Source organism: Vulpes vulpes, chromosome X (genome assembly GCF_048418805.1).
Source record: "Vulpes vulpes isolate BD-2025 chromosome X, VulVul3, whole genome shotgun sequence".
NCBI classification, from domain to species: Eukaryota; Metazoa; Chordata; class Mammalia; order Carnivora; family Canidae; genus Vulpes; species Vulpes vulpes.
In genome coordinates this window covers 118735531-118759668 of record NC_132796.1, presented here as the reverse complement: position 1 = coordinate 118759668, position 24138 = coordinate 118735531, and the positions used below count along the sequence as shown (strand labels likewise).

Genomic DNA, 24138 nt, shown 5'->3' with positions numbered 1-24138 from the left:
GTTTCAGAACTTCAAATTTTAGGGACTCCCATCACTGGGACCCATGCTGTCCCTCTGGGCAAGAGTCTTGCCAAACTTTGGCTGTTTGCCAGCTATTTGCCAGCTGTTTGGAAGCAGTAGTGTGACTGTACAGTGGTTCACAGTTTATAGTCAGACAGAGCAGAAAGCCAGCACCAAGACCCTCTGCTCTCAGCTGGCTTCCTAGCTCCTTTCTATGCCTGGTAACAGTACAGCACATTGTCACCATCCATTTTTCCTGTGACCCAGGGGATTCTTAGACCATACTGTCACCGCTGGGATTCTGCTCCACTTTGCCATCTGAGCCAGGCACATCCCCTGGTATTGGACTTATAAAAGCTCAGATTTTGTGCTGGCTGATTATAATACTTTGCAGTAGCCTCCATACGCAGGCTTCCTCCCTGCCACCATACCCACAGCTATATCTCCCCTCCCTAAACTCTCCAAATCTCCTACCTTCCACAAGGTGGTCACTTTTCTACTTGTAGACTTGCAATTTTGTTCTCCTAGATCTCAGATTGGTTTCTCAGATGTTCAGAGATGTTTAATGTTCAGATGTTTAATAACTATCTAGCTGTGTTTGAGGGATAAGACAAGCTTAGGGTCTCCCTCATCCTCCACCATCTTAACTCCTTGTCACCTCCTGTCTTTCATATCTGATTTTATTTATTTGAATCCTCTCTCTTGTTCTCTTAGTTAATCTAGCTAAAGGTTTGTCAATTTCACTTATCTTTTCAAAGAACTAGGTCTTAGTTTCATTGATCTTTTCTACTGTTTTTCTGGTCTGTAGTTTGTTTTTGCTCTGATCTTTGTTACTTACTTTCTTCTGCTAACTTTGGGCATAGTGTGTTCTCCTGTTTCTAATTCCTTGAAGTATAAAGTGAGGTTGTTTATTTGAGATCTTTCTTGTTTCTTAATCTAGGCATTTATCACTATAAATTTTCCTATTAGAACTGTTTTTGAAGCATTTCATATATTTTGATATGTAGTGCTTCCATTTTTGTTTGGTTCAATGTATATTTTTTATTTCCCTTTTGATTTCTTCTCTGACCCATTAGTTCTTTAGAAACATGTTATTCAATATCCACTTGAACTTTTCAGCTTTTTCCCTGTGAATTGATTTTTAGTTTCATGATGTTGTGGTTAGGAAAGATGGTATAATTTCAATATTCTTAAATTTGGAGCTGTTTTCTGACCTATTATGTGATCTATCCTGGAGAATATTCCATGTGAGCTTGATAAGAATGTATATTTGGTTGCTGCTAGGTGGAATAATCTGTATGTCTTTTAGGCACATTTCTTCTAAAGTGTCATTCAAATTCATTATTTCCTTATTGATTTTCTTTCTTTTTTCCCAAAAGATTTTATTTATTCATTACAGAGTATAAGTGGGGTGGTGGGGAGGGGCAGAGAAAGAGGGAGAAGCAGACTCCCCACTGAGCGGGGAGCCTGACATAGGACTTGATCCCAGGACACTGAGATCATGACCTGAGCTGAAGGCAGACACTTAACCAACTGAGGCACCCAGGCACCCCTTGGTTTTCTTTCTGAAAGATGTATCCATTGCTGAAAATGGGATATTATAGTTCCCTACTATTACTGCTTTTCTATTTCTCCCTTCACTTCTGTTAATAATTGTTTAATATATTTTGGTGCTACAATATTGAATGAATAGGTGCTCAAAGTTGGTATATTCTCCTGATCAATTTACCTTTTTATCATTTTATGAGGACCTACTTTGTCTATTGTTAGTTTTTGACTTAAAATATATTTTCTCTTATCTAGTTTCTATGTGCTTGAAATATATTTTTATATCCATTCACTTTCAGATTGTGAATGTTCTTAATGCTTAAGTGAGTCTCTTGAATATAGCATATAGATGAGTCCTTTCTTTTTTATTTCCATTCAGTCTCTTTGTGTCCAATTTAAATTACTTATATTTAAAGTAATTATTGGTAAATATGGACTTTTATCATTTTGTGAATTACTTTCTGATTATTTTGTTGTTCCTTAGTTTCTTTCTTCTCATCTTGCTATCTTTCTTTGTGAGTTGATTATTTTTTGTAGTGGTTTGTTTTGATTCTTTCCTCTTTATTATTTTTGTATCTATTACAGGTTTTTGCTCTGTGGTTACCATGAGGCTTACATAATATATCTTATAATTATCTATTTTAAACAGATAACAGCTTAACTTCAGTTGCCTAATCAACTTTTATGTATTTACTTGCCACCCACAATTTATGTTGATGTTCCAATTTTAATATTTTTATATTTTGTATCAATTAATGTAATATTGTAGCTATAGCTATTTTGAACACTTTTATCTCTTAACCTATATGCTAGGTTTAAAAGTGATTTATATGCCACTATTATGAGTATTTTGAGTGTAACTATATATGTAGCTTTACCAGTGAATTTTATACTTGTGTATATTTTCATATTACTAATTAGAACATTTTTATTTCATCTTGAAGAACTTCCTTTAGCACTTCTTATAGGGAAGGTCTAGTAGTTATGAATTCCTTCCTAGTAGTTTTCTATGGAAAAGTTTTCATTTCTCCTTCATTTCTAAATGACAGCTTTGCTAGGGAAGGTATTCTTGGTTGACAGTTTTTTCTTTGAGTATTTTATATATATCATTTCACTTTGTCATGACTACAAGGTTTCTGCTGAGAAATCTGCTTATAAGTCCTATCAGAACTCACTTGTATGTGATAATTCTTTTTTCTTTTGCTGCTTTTTTTATTAATTATTTTTTTATTGGAGTTCAACTTGCCAACATATAGCATATCATCCAGTGCTCATCCCGTCAAGTGCCCCCCTCAGTGCCCATCACCCAGTCACCTCAACCCCCTGCCCACCTCCCTTTCCACTACCCCTTGGTCATTTCCCAGAGTTAGGTGTCTCTTTTGTTCTTTTGCTGCTTTCAAGTTTGTATTAATTCTTGAGAGCTTGATAATGTGTCTCAGTGAAGATATTTTTAAGTTGAATTCTGTTTGAGGATCTATGAACTTTCTGTACCTGGATAACCATAACTCTCCCCAGATTTGAGGAGTTTTCAGCCACTTTTTCTTTAAATAAAATTTCTTTTTTTTAAAATAAAATTTCTATCCCTTTTCCCCCCTCTTTCCTCTCTTAATACAAATATTTTTTAAAGATTTTAAAAAAAATTTTTTTCATGAGAGACCTACAGAGAGAGACAGAGAGGCAGAGATGTAGGCAGAGGGAGAAGCAGGCTCCATGCAGAGAGCCTGATGGTGGACTTGATTCTGGGACTCCAGGATCACATCCTGGGCTGAAGGCAGGCACTCAACCACTGAGCCACCCAGACATCCCCAAATATTGTTTCTTTTGATTATGTCCTACAGTTCATGTAGTCTTTTGTTCACTCTTTTTAATTCTAATTTCTTTATTCTCCTCTGACTGGATAATATTAAGAGACCTGTTCTCAGGCTCACAGATTCTTCTGCCTAATTGATCCTACTGTTGAAACAAATCTATTGCGTTTTTTATTTCATTCATTGTATTCTTCATCTCCAGAATTTCTATTTGGTTCTTTTAATTATTTCTAGTTTGTTGAATTTCTCGTTTTGTTCTTGTATTATTTTCCTGAATTCATTGATTTGTCTATCTGTGTTCCAAAGCTCACTGAGCTTACTTAAAATCATTATTTCAAATTCTTTTTCAGATAACTCACAAATCTCTATTCCTTGGGGCTCATTACTGGAGTATTATTTTGTCCTTTGATAGTGTCATATTTTCTTGCTTTTTCTTGTTTTTGATGGATTTGCATTGATGTCTGTGCATTTACGTGTACTGTTACCTCTCCCAATCTTTTCAAATTGGCTTTATTAGTAAAAGACATTCACATAGAGATGACTCTAAAGGTGCCAGCTGGGTGGGATCCAGCATCTTTGGTTCCTGAGAAGGCATAGTGATACAGTCTCTGTGCTATTCTACTGGCTGAGATTGCCATTGGCCAGACTATAGGGATCTTCTATGGCTAAGGCTATAGAGGCCCTGCAGGTAGTAGTAGCAGGTAGGGCTTTTTATATCTTCAGAGGCTGAGGCTGCTGGGGTCTTCCTGTTCTCGCCTCTCTCCTTTTATGCCCATGGGAAGAATTTCTAGCTAAGAAGATCCTTCCCAGTGCCAGGTTGGGTTTCCTGATACTCAGAACCAATGTTGTAGAATCAGGTCATGTGGAACTACCATGGCACCGGGGTCCTGGGGCATAGGCACAGTTGCTGCAGCTATGGCACTAGTATCTAGGGTGTGGGCCTACATATATGTCTCATGGAACCAGTACATTGGTCTCAGGGGATTACTGCTATAATTCTAGCTGGTAGGAGAGAATACAGCAGTGGCATGGGCCCTGGGATGACAGAGTACAGTGGTAGCTTGGATCCAGGGGTCAGGATGCTGTGCTAGCACAATCTGGAGATAGTTGATCAAAGTTTCAACTGTGTCCTCCAGGGGAAGCTACAGGATAGCAGCAGCACAACTTTTTGTGGTCTGTTAAAAACATGTAGGGATTCAGGGAACTGGGTACAACAGTGGCAGCACAGCCCTGGCAATGTCAGTTGAGAGCCATGTGATGTAGGATCCAAGGAATGAAGCTCAGGGCAATGGTAGTCTGGTTGTAGCTCTTAGGGGTCAGACACCCAACCTGAAACCTTAGGGGTAGGGCTCACATTAGCAGTAGTACCTTGCAGTGATGGCTCAGAGCTTTGATTTAGGACTTGCAGGTGCATTGCAGTATAGAAGGAACCTGGCCCCAGCAGTTGGTCAGAGCCCTCTTTCTTGCTGGTGTCATGTTTTGTGCAGTAATTTTGAATTTGTTTTATTTGTTTTTATTTTTTTATTTAAATTCAATTTGGTCAACATATTCTATATTACTAGTTTCAGAGGTAGAATTTAGTAATTTGTATACAACACCCAGTGTTCATTACCTCAAGGTCCCTCCTTAATGCGCATCACCCAATTCCCACCTTCCCCCACCCACCTTCCCTCCAGCAATTCTTTGTTTCCTATAGTTAAGAGTCTCTTATGATTTGCCTCCTACTCTGTTTTTGGCTTATTTTATTTCTCCTTCCCTTCCCCTATGTTCATCTGTTTTGTTGCTTAAATTCCACATGAGTGAAAACATATGGTGTTTATTTTTCTCTGACTTATTTCACTTAGCATTATACCCTCTAGTTCCATCCACATCATTTTGCAAATGGCAAGATATCATTCTTTTTTTGTGGTTGAGTAATATTCCATTGTATAAATATACCACTTCTTCTTTATCCATTCATCTGTCTAAGGATATTTTTGAGCTCTTTCATAGGTTGACTATTGTGTATATTGCTGCTATAAACATTGGAGTGCTTGTGCCCTTTCTTTCTTTTTTTAAACCATTTATTTATTTATTTTTCTGTGACTTTTTTATTTTTATAAATTTATTTTTTATTGGTGTTCAATTTGCCCACATATAGAATAACACCCAGTGCTCATCCCGTCAAGTGCCCCCCTCAGTGCCCATCACCCATTCACCCCCGCTCCCTGCCTACCTCCCCTTCCACTACCCCTAGTTTGTTTCCCAGAGTTAGGAGACTTTCATGTTCTGTCTCCTTTTCTGATATTTCCCACTCATTTTTTCTCCTTCCCCTTTATTCCCTTTCACAATTTTTTATATTCCCCAAATGAATGAGAGCATATAATGTTTGTCCTTCTCCAATTGACTTATTTCACTCAGCATAATACCCTCCAGTTCCATATGGCTTATGTATACAATGGAATATTACTCAGCCATTAGAAACGACAAATACCCACCATTTGCTTCAACGTGGATGGAGCTGCATGTGCTCTTTCAAATCACTATGTTTGTATCCTTTGGATAAGTACCTAAGAGTGCAATTGCTGAGTTATAGGGTAGCTTTATTTTTAAATTTTAGAGGAAATTCAATACTATTTTCCAGAGTGGCTGAATCCGTTTGCATTCTCACCAACAGTAATAAGGTTCCTCTTTCTCTTCATTCTTTCCAACATCTGTTGTTTTCCTAAGTTGTTAATGTTAGCCATTCTGATGAGTGTGAGATGGTATCTCAGTGTGGTTTTGATTTGTATTTCCCTGATGCCAAGTGATGTGGAGCATTTTTCATGTGCTTGTTGGCCATTTGTATGTCTTCTTTGGAGAAATGTCTGTTCATGTCTTCTGCCCATTTCTTGACTGGATTTTTGTGTTTTGGATATTGAATTTGACAAGTTCTTTATAGATTTTGGATACTAGCCCTTTATCTAATATGTCATTACAAATATCTTCTCCCATTCTGTAGGTTGCCTTTTAGTTTTGTTGACTGATTCTTTTGCTGAACAAAACCTTTTATCCTGAGTAAATCCCAATAGTTAATTTTTGCTTTTGTTTTCCTTGCCTTTGGAGGCATGTGTAGCAAGAAGTTACTGCAAACAGAGTCACTGTAGTTGCTGCCTATATTCTCCTCTAGGATTTTGATGGATTCTTGTCTCACATTTAGGTCTTTCGTGCATTTTGAGTTTATTTTGTGTATGGTGTAAGAGAATGGTCCAGTTTTATTCTTCTGTGTTTGGCTGTGCAATTTCCCAACAACATTTGTTGAAGAGACTGTCTTTTTTCCATTGGATATTCTTTCCTGCTTTGTCAAAAATGAGTTGACCATAGAGTTGAGGGTCCATTTCTGGGTTCTCTAATCTGTTCCTTTGATCTATATGTCAGTTTTTGTGCCAGTACTATACTGTCTTGATGACTACATCTTTTAAAACAGCTTGAAGTCAGGAACTGTGATGTCTCCATCTTTGGTTTTCTTTTAACATTATGTTTACATTGTCATATTAACATTAACAACATTATTTTGGCTATTTGGGGGTCTTAACTGGTTCCATACAAGTTTTAGAATTGTTTGTTCCAGCTCTGTGAAAAATGCTCATGGTATTTTGATAGAGATTGCATTAAATGTGTAGACTTCTTTGGGTACTATAGACATTTTAACAGTTTTTGAGCATGGAATGTTTTGCCATTTCTTTGTGTGTTCTTCAGTTTCTTTCATAAGTGTACTGTAGTTTTCAGAGTCCAGATTCTTTATCAATTTGGTTAGGTTTATTCCTAGGCATCATATATTTTTTGGTACAATTGTAAATAGGATTGATTCCTTGATTTCTCTTTCTTCTGCCTCATTGTTAGTGTCTAAAAATGCAATTGACTGCTGTGCATTGGTTTTTATATCCTGTGACATTACTGAATGCCTTTATCAGTACTAGCATTTTTTTTTCTAGAGTCTTTTGGGTTTTTTACATAGAGTATCATGTTACCTATAAAGAGTGAAAGTTTGACTTCTTCTTTGCTAATTTGAATGCCTTTTCTTTTTGTTTGATTGCTAAGGCTAGGAATTCTAGTACTGTGTTGAGCAACAGTGGTGAGAGTGGATATCCCTGTCATGTTCCTGACTTTAGGGGAAAAGCTTTTTCTCCATTGAGGATGATATTTGTTTTGAGTCTTTCATATATGGCCTTTATGATGTTGAGATATGTTCCCTCTATCTCTACATGGTGGAGGGCTTTTATCCAGAAAGGATGCTATTTTGTCAAATGCTTTTTCTTCGTCTATTGAGAGGATCATAATGTTCTTGTCCTGTCTTTTATTAATGTGGTGTATCACATTGATTGGTTTGTGGATGTTGAATCACCTCTACAGCCCTGAAATAACACCCACTTGGTGGTGGTCAATAATCCTTTTGATGTACCATTGGATGCTATTAGCTAGTATTTTATTGAGAATTTTTACATCCATGTTCATCAGGGATATGGGCCTGTAATTTTCCTTTATATTGGGCCTTGCCTGGTTTGGGGATCAAGGAATTGCTTCCCTCATCAAAGGAATTTTGAAGTTTTCCTTCCATTTCTAATATTTGGAATGTTTTCAGAAGAATAGGTGTTAATTCTTCTTTACACGTCTGGTAGAAATTCCCCTGGGAAGCCATCTGGCCCTGAACTCTTGTCCACTCACAATAATAGATCATCTAAGCAGAATATGGACAAGGGAACAGTAGCTTTGAATGACACAATGGACCAGAAGGAAATAACGATATATTCAGAACATTTATCCTAAAGCAGCAGAATATGCATTCATCTCAAGTGCACATGGAACATTCTTCAGACTAGGTCACATACTGAGTTACAAATCATGTCTCAATTGGTACAAAAAGATTGAGATATTCCATGCATATTTCAGACCACAATACTTTAAAACTTAAAGTCAACTACAAGAAACAATTTGGAAGGACCACAAATACATGGAGGTTAAAGAGCATACTATTGACGAATGAATGGGTCAACCAGGATCTAAGGATAAATTTTTAAAATATATGGAAGCAAAAGAAAATGAGAACAAAACAGTTAAAAATGTTTGGAATGCAGCAAAAGTAGTCCTAAATGCAAGTATACAGTGACGCAGGCTTTCCTTATGAAACAAGAAAAGTCTCAAATGCACAACTTAAACTCACACCTAAAGGAGCTGGAAAAAGAACAGCCAATAAAGCCTAAATTCAGCAGAAGAAGAGAAATTATAAAGAGTAGAGCAGAAATCAATGCTATAGAAATAGAAAAAGAAATCAGTAGAAAAAATCAACAAAGCTAGGAGCTGATTCTTTGAAAGAATTAATAAAATCAAACTTCTAACCAGACTTAGCAAAAAGAAAAGAAAAAATAAAATCATGAATGAAAGATCACAAGCAACACCACAGAAATACAAGCAATTATAAGAGAATATTATGAGCAATTATATGCCAACAAATTAGGCAATATGGAATAAATGGATGCATGCCTAGAAATACATAAACTACCAAAACTGAAACAGGAAGAAATAGAAATAAGAACAGATCTATAACCAGCAAAGAAATCAAGTATCTTCTGACAAACAAGAGTCCAGTCACTCTTGTCTCCTTGGTTTCTGTCTGAACTATGTTCACCCATCCTGTAACTGAGTGTTTTTATTCAGGCACACAACTAAATTTCAAGTCTCCAGATTTTCCTGACTCCTCCAACATGGACTCCCTACTGTTCCTTCCAGAGGAGGGAGGGGAGTCTCACTATGCTCCTGACTTTTGCTGGACCCCTGCCCAGAGAGTGGTCACACAGTTGTGCGTCAGTTTGCAGTTTATGAGCAAAAGGCCGGTGCCTAGGCTGTTTTCAGCTGGCTTCCCCACTCTGTTGCCTGGGAGCTCTGCTGCACTCAGGCACCTCCCTTCTTCTTGTGACCCCGGGGATCCTGAGATCACACTGTTACACATGAGATTTCTACCCATTTCACCACCTGAACACCTTTAAGCCATGGACGTCCCCCACTGTAGCAGACTTCTAAAAGTTCTGATTTTGCACTCCACAGCTTATAATACTTTGTGATAGACTCCATAAGCTGGCTCCCTCCACTCCACCATATCCTCTGACATATCACCCAGGATTCAAGTCTCCACACCTCCTACCTTCCAAAACGTGGTCACTTTTCTATTTGTAGAAAAGAATTGCAGCATTTCTTTTTCTCAATCTACAATTGATTTTCAGGTGTTCAGAATGATTTGATACCTTGCTGAATTCCAGGGACCAGATGAACTTAGGGTCCCCACTCTTCCACCATCTTAATTCCTACAATTTGTTTTATTTTTAAAAATCTCTTCTCTTCCAGGAGATATACAGTATTAGGGAAAATGCCATCCTTTTAATAAAGTAAATTTCTCTTCTCTTTGGGTTGTTATATGAACTGTATCAGCAGCTCCATCTGTGCCTCTCCTGCTTCCCTGAAACATATATATACCTACATCCTCAAGGTATTGAAATAATGCTGTTACACCAATATCCTGGGCTTAGTCCCAAAATGGTTAATGTTCTTAATTGTCCCATAGCATAAGGGTGCCTGTATTTCTTTTTGTATATTAATCCATTTATTGAAGTATATTTTCTTGAACATAACTTATTTTTTTAAAAGACTAAGAAGGTTCAGTTATACTACTTTTAATTTGAAATATAGTTGGCATACAATGTTATATTAGTTTCAGGTGTACAACATAGTGTTTTGACAGTTCTATACATTAATCTATGCTCAACAGGATAAGTATAGTTACCATTTATCACTATGTAATGTTGTTACAATATTATTGATTATATTCCAAAGGTTTCTCACTACATTTTCAGAAGTTTGTGTGTGTGTGTGTGTGGGGGTGCAGCAGGGAAAGGAAAGAACAACCCTCAATATATATGGAGCTTTACCATTTACAAAGCAAATTTATATTTGTTATCTTATTTACTTATTTCTTCCAAAACCTTTCTAAAATAGGATATTATTATCTGCATTTTACATGTAAGGAAATAGGTTACACAGTTAGTGGCAGATGCAGGACTAAAACTCTGTTCATTTTACTCTAATCCTATGGACTTACCACTATTACATCTTTAGAACTAAAAAATGACTAAACCTTCCATACCTATACATTGTATATTAATAACATTATTTTCATGTTCAAACAATGGATTATTAATATTAAATCCAATTGGTAATAACAGATATGAGGCAAAACAGGCACAGTCACATCAATTTTATCAACTTAATATGCATGTGGCTTTGAACAGTGTCTTTCTCTCATCAGTGTCTTAGGTGCTTCATTTGTAAAATGGAAACAAAATAGTTATATGATCTCTAAGTCTCTCCATAATTCTGACATACCAAGAGTCTTTTTTGTTCCCGAAGACTACTTTGGATTGGAACAAACTACAGAACTTTCAGTTCTGACTTGGGTTCTAGATTAAAGCTTCCAACTCTGCAATAATTTAGTGCACATTAGAAGAAAAAATGACCAATAACTAAGTGCAAAATCACAGAGAAAGCTATTGAAAGTTGCTTTGGAGTGATATTTAATAGAAATATTTTTTTTTTGCTTAAAAGTTTAAAGGTTATTAGTGTGGAATTCTGCTAGCATAATCAACACATTAGCAAAGAATGGAAATGCATTGCCATGGAAGTTAGTATTTCAGTAAAAGAGGTATCATAGTGTATTAGCCTCATATTCAAGAATTCTAGTTCCAAATTTTAGTTTTTCCCATTAACATTCGGGGCAATTAAAAAATGATGTTCGGGGGTTTAGAATTCCCATCTATCAATCCACCTGGAGTGGATATAATCTCTGAAGCCCTTTATAGTTCATCTATAACTCTGTGAGGATTCTCCTTTCTAACTACTTCAATAATCAAGGAAATTGTTTTTCATTCAATTTATAGATCTATTTTCCAGGAATTGAATTAGGCTAACCAGGGCTAAGGGTCCCCACAATGTAAGTTAAGGGATAATGAGTAAGTAATGTGCACAAAATCAATTGAGCCTCTCTCTCCACAGCCTATGTAAGATGGATTCAGAATATTCGTGGATTGAGCTAAGTGTGGTCTGTCATCTGAAGGGTGTCTGTATTTATCTCTTCAACATATTAGTGTCAGTTTGTTAGCTCTGCACTATAGTTCTCTTCTTTCTTCCCCCTTCCCAATGAGGTAATGGTATCACTTCTAGTGCTCTATCCACTAAACCAGCCAATCATCTCTACTCTCCTTTGGGTTCCAGTGCCTCTCTGGCCAGAGTTTTCTTTATGGTTTTTGGCTGATAGTGGTGCCAATATTTGTTGTTACTATTTGCATTTGAATAATGCACTGAAGTGCATACAGTACTATTTCAAAAAAGAAAAAAAATCTTTGAATACTTCCAGATATTAAACATTAAGCCTGGCAATTTTAATATATTATTTAATATTAATACAATTTATATGTGAAGTTATTTTAATTTTAAAGATGAGAAAGCTATTACTAGAGGTGTCATATGACTTGCCTAAGGTCACACTAATAAATTCAAATGTATGTCTTTAGACTCTTTAAGCCAAGTTCCCTTTTTCCTTATATATATATATATCTTATCATTTGATGCTCTCAGCAACCCTGTAAGTAAGGGAATGATTACTTCTCTTGTTTTACCTTTTTTATTCTCTATCACAACACCTAAACAGTTAGAGGCACATAGATGATGCTTATTAAAGTTGTATTGAATGATTAAGTGAATTGAATTAAGTTTATAAATTAAGGAAATTGAGGTCTAAAATGACTTTTCCAAGATTATCTGCTGGAGAGTGGCAGTTTAGAGTGAGAACTATTCAATTTTGATGTTTCTATTCTGTAGATTTTTCTCAGGGTCTTTTTCATAAAAGGAACTTTTGTAGCCACTAAGAATAAATATTTGTGGGAAGACATATAGATTCTCTTGAGACTCCTTCTCAACTGTTACCTTATATTTTTTATAGACATGACTGACTGCATGTTGGGAACCATTATAATATATCTATTAATGGAAACTTTCTGGGCCTATGGTAAGAATGGAGATTCAATAGTATAACTTGCTTAATATTCTATTTCAAATTATGAATACAGCTGGGAGTAGAACCAGGATTCCTGGCTCTTAGATTATTGATTCTACACCATGCTTCTTGATCCTTAGCAACAGCCATCTGTTTCACTATACCTCCTTTTCTCTTAAACTACCCAGAGAGTTTCATTTTTAGTTCTGTCAAACCACAACAAGCCCCTCCTCACAAAGTGAAAGTATCAGTCAATCTGGACCTGAGTAGGTGGTTAGCAAAGTGCCTGGCGCTTGGCAAGGCTTACAGAAGGCATCCAAACTGGAGAAGCAGGCAGTAGCTGAGGGTCAAAAGAAAATCAGAAAACTTGGATTCCAGTTCTATTTTCTACCTCTCACTAGCAATATGATTGTGGGCAGATTTGGTGGTATCCTCTTTGAGCTTATTTCCCCATGTATAAAATGAGAAAAATTAGGGAATCTCTTAAGAGGCCTGGTAGCTTTAACATTTAATGGAGTACTATTGTTTTGTTGCTCTATCTCTATAGGGTGGTAGGTAGGAAGACTAAATGTACTTCAACAGTCTGTCTCGCTCTGTTGTTCTGTGAACTTATGCTTCTCTAGGTTAGAAAGGATAAGTTCTTTGTAACAATTTTCTTTTTTTAATTTTGAGGACTATTCATTCATGTACACAATTTGGTGAATAACTTCTTCTTGAAGATTTATTTATTTATTTATTTGTTTGTTTGTTTATTTGTTTATTTTGGCAGGGTGGAGGAGGGATAGAGGAGAGAGAGTATTAAGCAGATTCTGGGCTAAGTGTGGAGCCCAACCCAGGGCTTAATCTCATGACCCTGAAATCATAACCTGAACTGAAACCAAGAGTTGGAGACTTAACCAACTGTGCCACCCAGGTGCTCCTTGGTGAATGACTTTATGATGGGTACTGTTCCCAAACACCTTCTGTTAACAATTGCTGTTTGTATTTTTTCAGTACTAGGTTGGGGGTAGAGCATGTTTGGTTAAACTCTTGCCATTGCTGAAGTAAGAGCTCAAGTATAGTGACCAGCATCTGCCTTTTATTACAGATAATCATTGTGATGAATAGGAAGCGCTGATTTGGTTAAGATACAAGGCTGTTTAATTGGCCCACTCTTTTGATGGAAATCTTCTTAAAGTGTTTAACCATGTAATTGTTTCCTTTAAGAATTCTTATATTTTTATCTCTTTTTCTTCCACTGTCTCAGACTCTCTCCTAAGCATGCCCCAGATATTCCTGATGACAGCACTGACAACATCACTATATTCACCAGAATCTTAGATCGTCTTCTGGATGGCTATGACAACCGACTACGACCTGGGCTTGGAGGTCAGTTACTATTTTGAGATCTTTTCTTGCCTATTGCCATCTAAAAAGATTCTTAAGGTAACTTCAGCACTCTATTGACCAATGATTTTAGTGCAAAGTTGACTTTCTTCCCTCTGAGCACTAGAAATTAGTTCTAACCCTTCATTTTATTTTTTTATTTTTTTTTAAATTTTATTTATTTATGATAGGCACACAGTGAGAGAGAGAGAGAGGCAGAGACACAGGCAGAGGGAGAAGCAGGCTCCATGCACCGGGAGCCCGACGTGGGACTCGATCCCGAGTCTCCAGGATCGCGCCCTGGGCCAAAGGCAGGCGCCAAACCGCTGCGCCACTCAGGGATCCCTAACCCTTCATTTTAATGCTCAATCTCTCTGGTGTGGTTTTGGAAACTTTTGAATTCCACTTAGCTAAATGCATATAGGGCATCATACCACAATATTTGGCCAAGCCCATTTCTGGTAACAAAATACCAATCATTGCCTGAATGGGAGGCATGGCCCAGGCATATCTGAGAAACATGCTTTTGTTTTCAAAACCCCAAGCACATATCAGCCTGAAATTCCAATGAGGAGCAAGCTAGTGGCCAGGTGAGATCTTAGTTGGAGGCATTATGATGTTGAAGTATGTTCCCTTTATCCCTACTTTGTTGAGGGTTTTTATCAAGAAAGGATGCTATTTTTGTTGAATGCTTTTTTGGCATCTACTGAGAGGATCATATGGTTCTTGTCCTTTTATTAATGTGGTGTATCACATTGATTGATTTGTGGATGTTGAATCACCTCTACAGCCAAGGCATAAAACCCGCTTGGCTATGGTCAATAATCCTTTTAATATACCGTTGGATGCTATTAGCTAGTATCTTACTGAGAATTTTTACATCCATGTTCATCAGGGATATTATCCTGTATTTCTCCTTTTACCAAATTCCTATTTCCTAATTCCAAATCCAGAATTAAGGTAATGCCAACTTCATTGAAGGAATTTGGGAGTTTTCCTTCCATTTCTAATATTTGGAACATTTCAGAATAGGTATTCTTTAAGTGTTTGGTAGAATCCCCCTGGGAAGCCATCCGGCCCTGGACTCTTGTTTGTCAGGAGATTTTTGATTACTGATTCAGTTTCTTTGCTGATAATGGGTCTGTTCAAGCTTTTTTTTTCCTTTTTTAATTTAATTTAATTTATTTATTTTATTTTTCTATTGTGTGTGTGTGTGTGTGTGTGTGTGTGTGTGTGTGTTTTCCTATTTCAGTTTTGATAGTGTATGTGTTCTAGGGATTTATCCATTTCCAGAATGCCCTATTTTTTGGCATATAGTTTTTTCATAATATTCTCTGATAATTGTATTTCTGTGGTATTGGTTGTGATCTCTCTTCTTTCACTCATGATTTTATTTATTTGGGTCCTTTCTTTTTTTCGATGAGTCTGGCCAGGGGTTTATCAATGAAAATCATCAATTTTGTTAATTCTTTCAAAAAACCAGCTCCTAGTTTCATTGATCTGTTATGCTGTTTTTAATTTTAATCAATTAATTAATCAATTAATCAATTAATAATTTGACAGGCAGAGAGCCTGGTGTGGGGCTCAATCCCAGAACCCGAGATCATGACCTGAGCTGAAGGCAGATGTTTAACTGAGGCACCCAGGTGCCCCTATTTGTATATCATTTATTTCTGCTCTAATCTTTATTACTTCCCTTCTGCTGGTTTTAGGCTTTATGTGTGGTTCTTTTCCAACTCCTTTAAGTATAAAGTTAGATTGTGTATTTGAGACTTCTTGTTTCTTGAGGAAGGCCTGTAACACTATATAGTTCTCTCTTATGACCACCTTTGCTGAATCCCAAAGGTTTTGAACTGTTGTGTTTTCTTTTTCTTTTGCTTCCATGTATAAAAAATTTTTTTTCTTTAATTTCCTGGTTGACACTTTCATTCTTTAGTAGGAAGTTCTTCAACCTCCCTGTATTTTTGGCCTTTCCAAATTTTTTCTTGTTGACTTCAAGTTTAGTGTTGTGGTCTGAAAATAGGTGTGGTATGATCTTGATCTTTTTGTACTTGTGATCTATTCTGGAGAATGTTCGATGTGCACTTGAGAAGAATGTATATTCACCTGCTTTTAGGATGAAATGTTCTTTATCTGTTAAATCTATCTATTCCATTGTGTCATTCAAAGACGTTTTCTTGTCCATCTTCTGCTTAGATTATCTGTCTGTATCTGTAAATGGGTGTTAAAGTCCCCTACTATTGTTGTGTTATTATCAATTAGTTTTTTAAAGTTTGTTATTAATTGATTTATATATTTGGGTGCTCCCAATTTAGGAGCATAAATATTTATAACTGTTAGATCTTCTTGTTGGATAGAATTCTTATAATATAGTGTCCTTCTTGATCTCTTATTACAGTCTTTAGTTTAAAATCTAGTTTGTCTGATATAAGGATTGCTACTCTAGCTTTTTTTTTTTTTTGATGCCCATTAGTGTGATAAATGCTTCTCCATACCCTCCTTTTCAATCTGTAGGTGTTTTTAGGTCCAAAATGATTCTCTTGTAGGCAGCCTATCGATGGGTCTTGCTTTTTTAATCCAATCTGATACCCTGTGTCTTTTGATTGGAGCATTTAACCCATTTACATTCAGAGTAAGTATTGAAGGATATGAATTTGATGTCATTGTATTATCTGTAAAGTCATTGTTTCTGTAGATTGGCTCTGTTCCTTTCTAGTCTTTGTTGCTTTGGTCTCTCTGCTCAAAGGGTTTCCTTTAATATTTATAGCAGTGCTGGTATAGTGTTCATGAACTCCTTTATTTTTTGCTTGTCAGAGATTCCCTGACAAGGAATCTTGTCTATCTGTCCTATTCTGAATGACAGCATTGCTGGATAAAGTAGTCTTGGCTGCACATTTTTCCCATTTAGCACATTGAATATACCATGCCTCTTTCTTCTGGCCTGTCATGTTTCTGTGGACAGGTCTTTTGCTCACTTTATGTGTTTACCCTTGTAGGTTAAGACCTTGTATCTCTAGCTGTTTTCAGAATTCTCTCTTTATATTTTGCAGGTTTCACTATAATTTGTCTTGGTGTTGAGGGGAGTTCTCTGTGCCTCCTGGACTTGAGTGCCTGTTTTCTTCCCTCAGATTAGGGAAGTTTTCAGCTATGATTTGTTCAACTAACCCTGTCCCCTTTTCCTGCTCTTCTTGGATTCATGTGATATGAATATTATTGTACTTTATGGAATTGCTGAGTTCCCTAAGTCTATGTTTGTGATCTAATAGTTTTCTTCTTTTTTTTCAGCTTCAGTATTTTCCATAGTTTTATCTTCTATATCACTGGTTCATTCTTTTCTTCTTCCATCCTCTTTGTGATTACATCCAGTGAATTTTGTATCTCAATTATAGTGTTTTTATTTGACACTGACTAGATTTTAGGTCTTTTATCTCTGCAGTAAGGGTTTCTCTGATGTCTTCTATGCTTTTTTTTTTCTAGTCTAGTTAGTGTTGTTATGGCTGTTTTTCTAAATTCTTATTCAGACGTATTGCTTATGTCTGTTTTGAGAAAATTCCTGGCTGCGGTTTCTTCCTGATCTTTCTTTTGGGGAGAATTCCTCTGTCTTGTCACTTTATCTAGGTTTGTGTCTTTTGCATATTATAAAACCTTTTTATGTTTCTTGCTCCTGAAAGTAATGCTGTATTAATAAGGGGTCACATACTGTATAGGACCTGGCACTTCAGGAAATGTTTCTGGTGTATGCTGTGTGCACTCTGCTGTTGGGTTTTGGTTGTTCTTTCCCACAGGTCAATGCTTGGCAGAGTTCTTCCTTGCTTTCAGTGTGGATGTGTTTGGACCTTTAACTAAGTGTGTTTTGTTTTGTCTGTTAAAATAAGCCTGGTTAAAATAAATAAATAAATAAATACATACATACATACATACATAAAATAAGCCTGGTAAAACAAACAAACAAACAAACAAACAAACAAACAAATGCCTGATCCAAAAATGAGAAAAGAAAAAAGAATAAGAAAAACAAGCAGACAAAAAAGTATAAGCCTGATTCCAAAGAAAAAGAAATGAAAAGAAAAAAGTCTAATCCAAAAAAGAGAAAAGGAAATAAACAAACAAGCCAAAAATTGTAAACCTGATTCCAAAGGGATGAAAAAAAAAAAAAACCCTGGTCCTATTTCCACCAGAACTGGAACTGACACTTTGAAGCACTCTATGACCAGTAGACCTGGTGCATGTAGGGGCCCTGTGCTGGTCCTCTGGGAGAGATACCTGCTGTAATGGCTCACAGTCAGTCCAACCCTACTAAAGATGACTCTGGAGGGCATGGGGGGTGGGGTTTGGTGTAAATGGCTCCACCTCCAATGGGGGGAGCTCTGTTGTTACATGAAGTCCCACCATGCTAGTGTGAGACCACTCATCACACCACTCTCTTGTCCCCATGAGGGAAAGTCACATCTACCTCTGTTCAGAAAGCCCTCACAGACAAGTGAACAGTCTCCCCTCCGTGCCCTCCACTTGCCTATGCCCAGGCCATCAGCATACCTGGATCCACACTCTTCTGTGTTTTATCTCTGGCATATGGCTGGGATTTAAAACTCCAAATCTTAAAAGAGCTGGCAAGGCACAGAGCCCCTCCTCTCCTCTAGAGAAGAGCCTCACAGCACAGTGTCTGGTGCTATTTGGTCCCAGAAGAGCAGTTGCCTGGCCACACAAGTGCTTGGAGTTTATGGTGAAGCACCATAAAAAGATGAGACCAGGTTATCTGCCCTTTGCACATGATTGTGTCACTTGCTGATGAACGACCACTCAATAGTGCCTGGTGGGTCTTTTATTCTTGGAGAGGCAATATGTCCTCTTTCAGATGTACTCCAGGAAGGGAAACATTCTCTTCCAGTGCAACTCAGGGGATCCCTACACCATGTCCCCCACCATCCCAGTGGACAGTTGTCCACTGTCTGCTCCTCAGCCTCTGCCCTCTTTCTCCCCAAGTGCTGCTGCCCACCCAGCTTGACTCTTGTGAATGGTATGGACTTCTAAACCCTCAAAATTTGAGGTCCCCTGTTTGTAAAAACTTGTGATAGTCAGTTCCTCCATATTTCCCAGTCAGTGGTTTTGGGGGTGTTTTTATTGTGTGACATGATGCACTGCTCTCTCTTCCTTTCTCTCTTTCTCCTCTCTCTGTGGAAAGGCCCCCTCTCCTCCACAGCACTGTGGATTTTTTCTCCCCCAATTCACATCTTCTGCACCTCTTACCTGCCATGATCTCTGCTTCCTATTGTGCAGATTGTTCTCTTAATACTCAGATCAATTTCCTAGGTGTTCACAATAATTTTTTGTTGATCTAGCTGTGTTTGATGGAATGAGGCAAGCAGGGTCCTCCCCATCTTAAGTCCCTCCCAAGTGCTATTTTCTAAAATAGGGAACATCAGATGAGGAACATGGCTATTTAGTTTTAGTCTATTTCTTTTGGAGTTGTGGTTGAAACATATAAGGTAGTGGAAGAGGTGGAAAATAATTGGTTGTAGACATGTAGAGTTTGACTACTCATGAAAAATATGGTGCTTCTGGCTAACATAGAGTAACAGGGATCATATTTACCTGTATCACTAGTTCTAAGCAATTTGACCACATCGCTTTGTGTAATTTTATTTATGTTTCTTATTTGTCAAGCTTCTTTGTGAAAATTATAATTTTCATCAAATTTAGAATGTTTCAACATTTTTTCTTCAAATACATTTTCTACTCCCCTTCAGATAAACAGAAAATCTTAAAAGGAAACAGTAAAATAAAATGTTCAGAGGGAAAAATGTTAGAAGGACAGCAGACTTCTTGTCAGAAATAGGCAAGCAAGGAGCACCTGGGTGACTCAGTGGCTGAACATCTTCCTTTGGCTCGGGTAGTGATCCTGGGGTCCTGGGATAGAGTCCCACATCAGGATTCCCACAGGGAGCCTGCTTCTCCCTCTGCCTATATCTCTGCCTTTCTCTGTGTGTCTCTCATGAGTAAATAAATAAAAGCTTTTAGGGAAAAAAAGGAAGAAGCAAGCAAAAATGTAGTTAGCAACTGCTTTGAAGTACTGGAAACAACATGTCAATCTAGAATTCTATAATCAGAGATAATATATTTTAAAAATATAGGCACAATAAACACCTTTTCAGATTCATAGAAGCTGGAAAAATCACCAGTATAAGTACTACAAGAAATGTAAATGGGTGCTCGGATGGTTAAGTGTCTGCCTTTGGCTCAGGTCATGATCCCAGGGTCCTGAGGTTGAGCCCTGTGTCAGGCTCCCTGCTCAGCAGGGAGCTTCTCCCTCTCCCTCTGCTCCTCCCCCACTTGTGCTCTCTCTCTCATTCACTCTCTCTCCAATAAATAAAAAGATAAAATCTTAAAAAAAAGAAATGTAAATGGACATGTGTCAGGCAGAAGGAAAATAATGCCAGATAGGAATATGGATCCATAAAAAGGAAGAAAGAGCAACAAAAATAAAAACTATGTGGGTAATTTTAAAATAGTTTTTTCCCAAATCTCTGTAAATGATAAATGACTACTTAGAGCAAAAATAGTAACAGTGTATTGTGTGGTTTGAAGTATATATATGAGGAAGACGTATGACAATACCATAAGCCCAGGAGAAGATGAAATGGAAATATACTGTTAAAAGTTTTGTATACTGCACATGACATAGTATAATATTACTTGTAGGCATATTGTGATAAGGGTGTGTGCTGTAGAACTTAAAGAAAAATTATGGCTAATAAAGAATGAAATGTTATGAAATGGAATAATAAAAATAATTTATAGGAAGATAGAAAAACAGGAAAATGTAATAAAAATAGGTGAAACAAATAGAAAAGCAATAGCAACCATATCTATGATCACATTAAATATAAGTAATTCAAACATCCAATTTAAAAGGCAAAGATGGTGAAGTTGGATCATTTTAAAAAGCAGGATCCAAAATTACTTAGAGAAACCCACCTTAAATATAAAACTGTAAATAAGTTAAAAATAAAAGGATGGAAATGTCAAATCTAATCAAAAGAGGGTTGGAATGACTATTTTAATATCAGAAAAAAAACACATTACAGCAAAAAAAAAACATTGCTAGTAATAAAGAAGGCTGTTTCACAATGAAGGGGTCAATTCATTAAGAATACATAACAATCCTAAATATTTATGTACCTAATCACAGAGCATCTAAGCACATGAAGTGGGATGCCTTGGTGGCTCAGCAGTTGAGTCTGCCTTCAGCTCAAGTCATGATACCAACATCTTGGGATCAAGTCCTGCATTGGGCTCCCTGTGGAGAGCCTGCTTCTCCCTCTACCTATGTCTCTGCCTCTCTCTCTGTCTGTCATAAATGAATAAATAAAATCTTAAAATAAAAACACATGAAGCAAAGACTGAAAACTGAAATGAGAAATGTGATCTCTAATTACAGAGGTTTCAACACTCCTCAATAAGCCATATAATAGTAGACAAAAAATAGGTAAAGGTAGCAAAAACAGGAACCATACTATCGACCAGCCTGACCTGATTGGCATTTATGGAGTACTGTAACCAATGACAGCAGAATACACATACTTGTCAAGTATACCTACAACATTGACCAAAATAGACCATATTCTTTGTCATAAAAAATTAAAGGAACTTATATAAAGTATGTTCTCTGGCCACAATGGAATAAAATTAGAAGTTAAAAATAGAAATATATCTTGAAAATCCCCATGTACTTGGGAACTAAGAAATATACTCCTAAATAAACCATGAGTCAAAGAAGAACTCAAAAGAAAATGTAAAACTTTTTTCAATTGAACAAAATAAAAAATATTATATAAAGCAGTGCTGAGAGGAAAACTTACAACACTAGATGGCTATGTCAGAAAAGATTAACCTTAAATTAATGTTCTAAGCCTCCACTTAGGACATTAGGACACTCACTAGAAAAAAGAAGAGCTAACAATAGAGATATAAGTAATAAATATAACAGCAAGAATCAATAGAGCAAAATCTCCAAGTCATGGCTCTGATTCTGAGGGTGAGAACAATGTCTCTGAGGGACAATTCTGCTTTAGTTACCAGTGATAGATGAAGGGGTGTTGGTAGCAGCCCCAAGTTTTCTCAGCTTTCATTTTCCAGCATGGACCACTGACCCACAAACCAGATCAAGGGCACTTGAGACTACAGTACTCTAAGCAGTGCCTTGCCCAAATTACAGTCACTAGTAATGATGTACTCAAGTGCTGAAAAAACAAAACAAAACAAAACCAAGAATATTTTATCTGGAAAGGTTATTATTCAGATTTGAAGGAAACATCGTTTTCCAGACAAACAAAAGTTAAAGGAGTTTGTCATCATGAAACCAGCCTTACCAGAAATATTAAAAGGGCTTCTTTAAGTGGAAAGAAATAAGCTTAATTAAACATCAGAAAATTATAAATAAAAACATGTAAAATATAACAGCATATGCATAAAACATGGAAGAGGATAGAAGGAGTAAAAAAACGTAGTTTTTTTTTTTTTAAAGAATGTGTTTGAACTTAAATGAGCATCAACTTAACATAGATTGTTATATACTTAAGGTTTTATATATTGAAGCTCATGGTAACTGCAAACCAAAATCTCTAATAGATACACAGTAAGTAAAGAGAAAAAAGCCAAACATAACACAATGGAAACTTACAATCACTGCAAAATAGAGCAAGAGAAAAAGAAAGGAAAAGAGAAGAACTACAAAAACAACCAGAAAACAAATAAGATTTCAATAAGTACATACCCATTAACAATTACTTTAAATGTAAATGACCTAAATGCTCCAATGAAAAGACATAGGGTGGTGGAATGGATTTAAAAAAGCAAGACTCACTTTTATGTTGCCTATAAGAGACTTGTCTCAAACCAAAAGACACATACACACTGAAAGTGAAGGGATGGAAAAAAATATTTACCATGCAATTAGAAGTGAAAAAAAGAGGCGTGGGCAGTGGCACTTATATCAGAGAAAACAGACTTTATTTTTTTTTTATCTTTTTGATTTTATTTTATATTTTATAGGGGGAGAGAATAAAAGAGGGAGAGGAAGGGCAAAGAGAGAATCTTAAGCAGGCTCCACCACATCCAGTATGGAGCTTGATGTGGGGCTATTTTTTAAATTTTTAAAATCTTTTTGATTTTGTTTTATATTTTATAGGGGGAGAGAATAAGAGAGGGGGAGGAAGTGCAGAGAGAGAATCTTAAGCAGGCTCCACCACACCCAGTATGGAGCTTGATGTGGGGCTGGATCTCACAACGCTGAGATCACAACCTGAACCAAAATCAAGTATCAGATGCTCAACAACTGAGCCACCCAGGCACCTCCAGACAAAACAGACTTGAAAAGAAAGACTGTAACAAGAGAGAAAGACAGGCATTACATAATGATAAAACAGTCAATCCAGCAGAAGGTATAAAAACTGTAGATATCTATGCACCCAAAAATGGAGTACCTAAATACATAAAGCAAATATTAATGGACATAAAAAAATGGTAATACAATGATAGTAGGGGATGTCAACATCCCATTTACATCAGTGGATAGGCCATCTATGCAGAAAATCAATAAGGAAGCAGTGTTTGAATGACACATTAGATGGATGGACATAATAGATAAATATAAAACATAAATCTTAAAACAACAGAATACACATTCTTTTCAAGGGCACATGAAATGTGCATCAGGATAGATCACATGTTAGGTTACAAACAAGTCTCCATAAATTTAAGAATATTAAAATCATACCATGCATCTTTTTCAACTACAATGATATGAAACTAGAATCAATCACAAGAAAAATAAAAAGGAAAAAAACACAAATATGTGAAGGCTAAACAACTTGATACTAAACACAAATATGTGAAGGATAACCAATGAGTTGATGAAGTAATCAAATTAAAAATTTAAAAGATACATGGAGACAAATGAAAATGAAAACTGCGTTCCAAAATCCTTGGAGCACTGTGAAAGCAGTTCTAAGAAGGAAATGTATAGAAATATAGTACTACCTTAAGAAACAAGAGAAGGGCAGCCCAGGTGGCTCAGTGGTTAAGTGCCGCCTTTGGCCTAGGGCCTGATCCTGGAGACCTGGGATTGAGTCCCACGTCGGGCTCCCTGCATGGGGCCTGCTTCTCCCTTGGCCTGTGTCTCTGCCTCTCTCTCTCTGTCTCTCAGAAATAAATAAAAATCTTTTAAAAAAGAGAAAGAAACAAGAGAAAACTCAACTTCTATCTAAAAGAACTAGAAAAAGAAGAACAAAGCCCAAGGTGATTAGAAGAAAAGAAATAATAAAGATCAGAGCAGAACTAAATGAAATCAAGACAAAATCA

The 24138-nt window shown here is 36.7% G+C and overlaps 1 protein-coding gene across 2 annotated transcripts in view; it reads left to right on the top strand.

Annotated features, from left to right (window-relative positions):
• The window catches only part of GABRA3 (gamma-aminobutyric acid type A receptor subunit alpha3), a 316285-nt gene that overhangs the window by 99765 nt on the left and 192382 nt on the right, over positions 1–24138 (top strand). For both annotated transcript variants that reach the window (XM_072743596.1, XM_072743595.1), the window contains exon 3: positions 13661–13782. In XM_072743596.1, coding sequence (XP_072599697.1) covers positions 13661–13782 — 122 coding nt within the window. The remainder of the gene's footprint in view (positions 1–13660; positions 13783–24138) is intronic.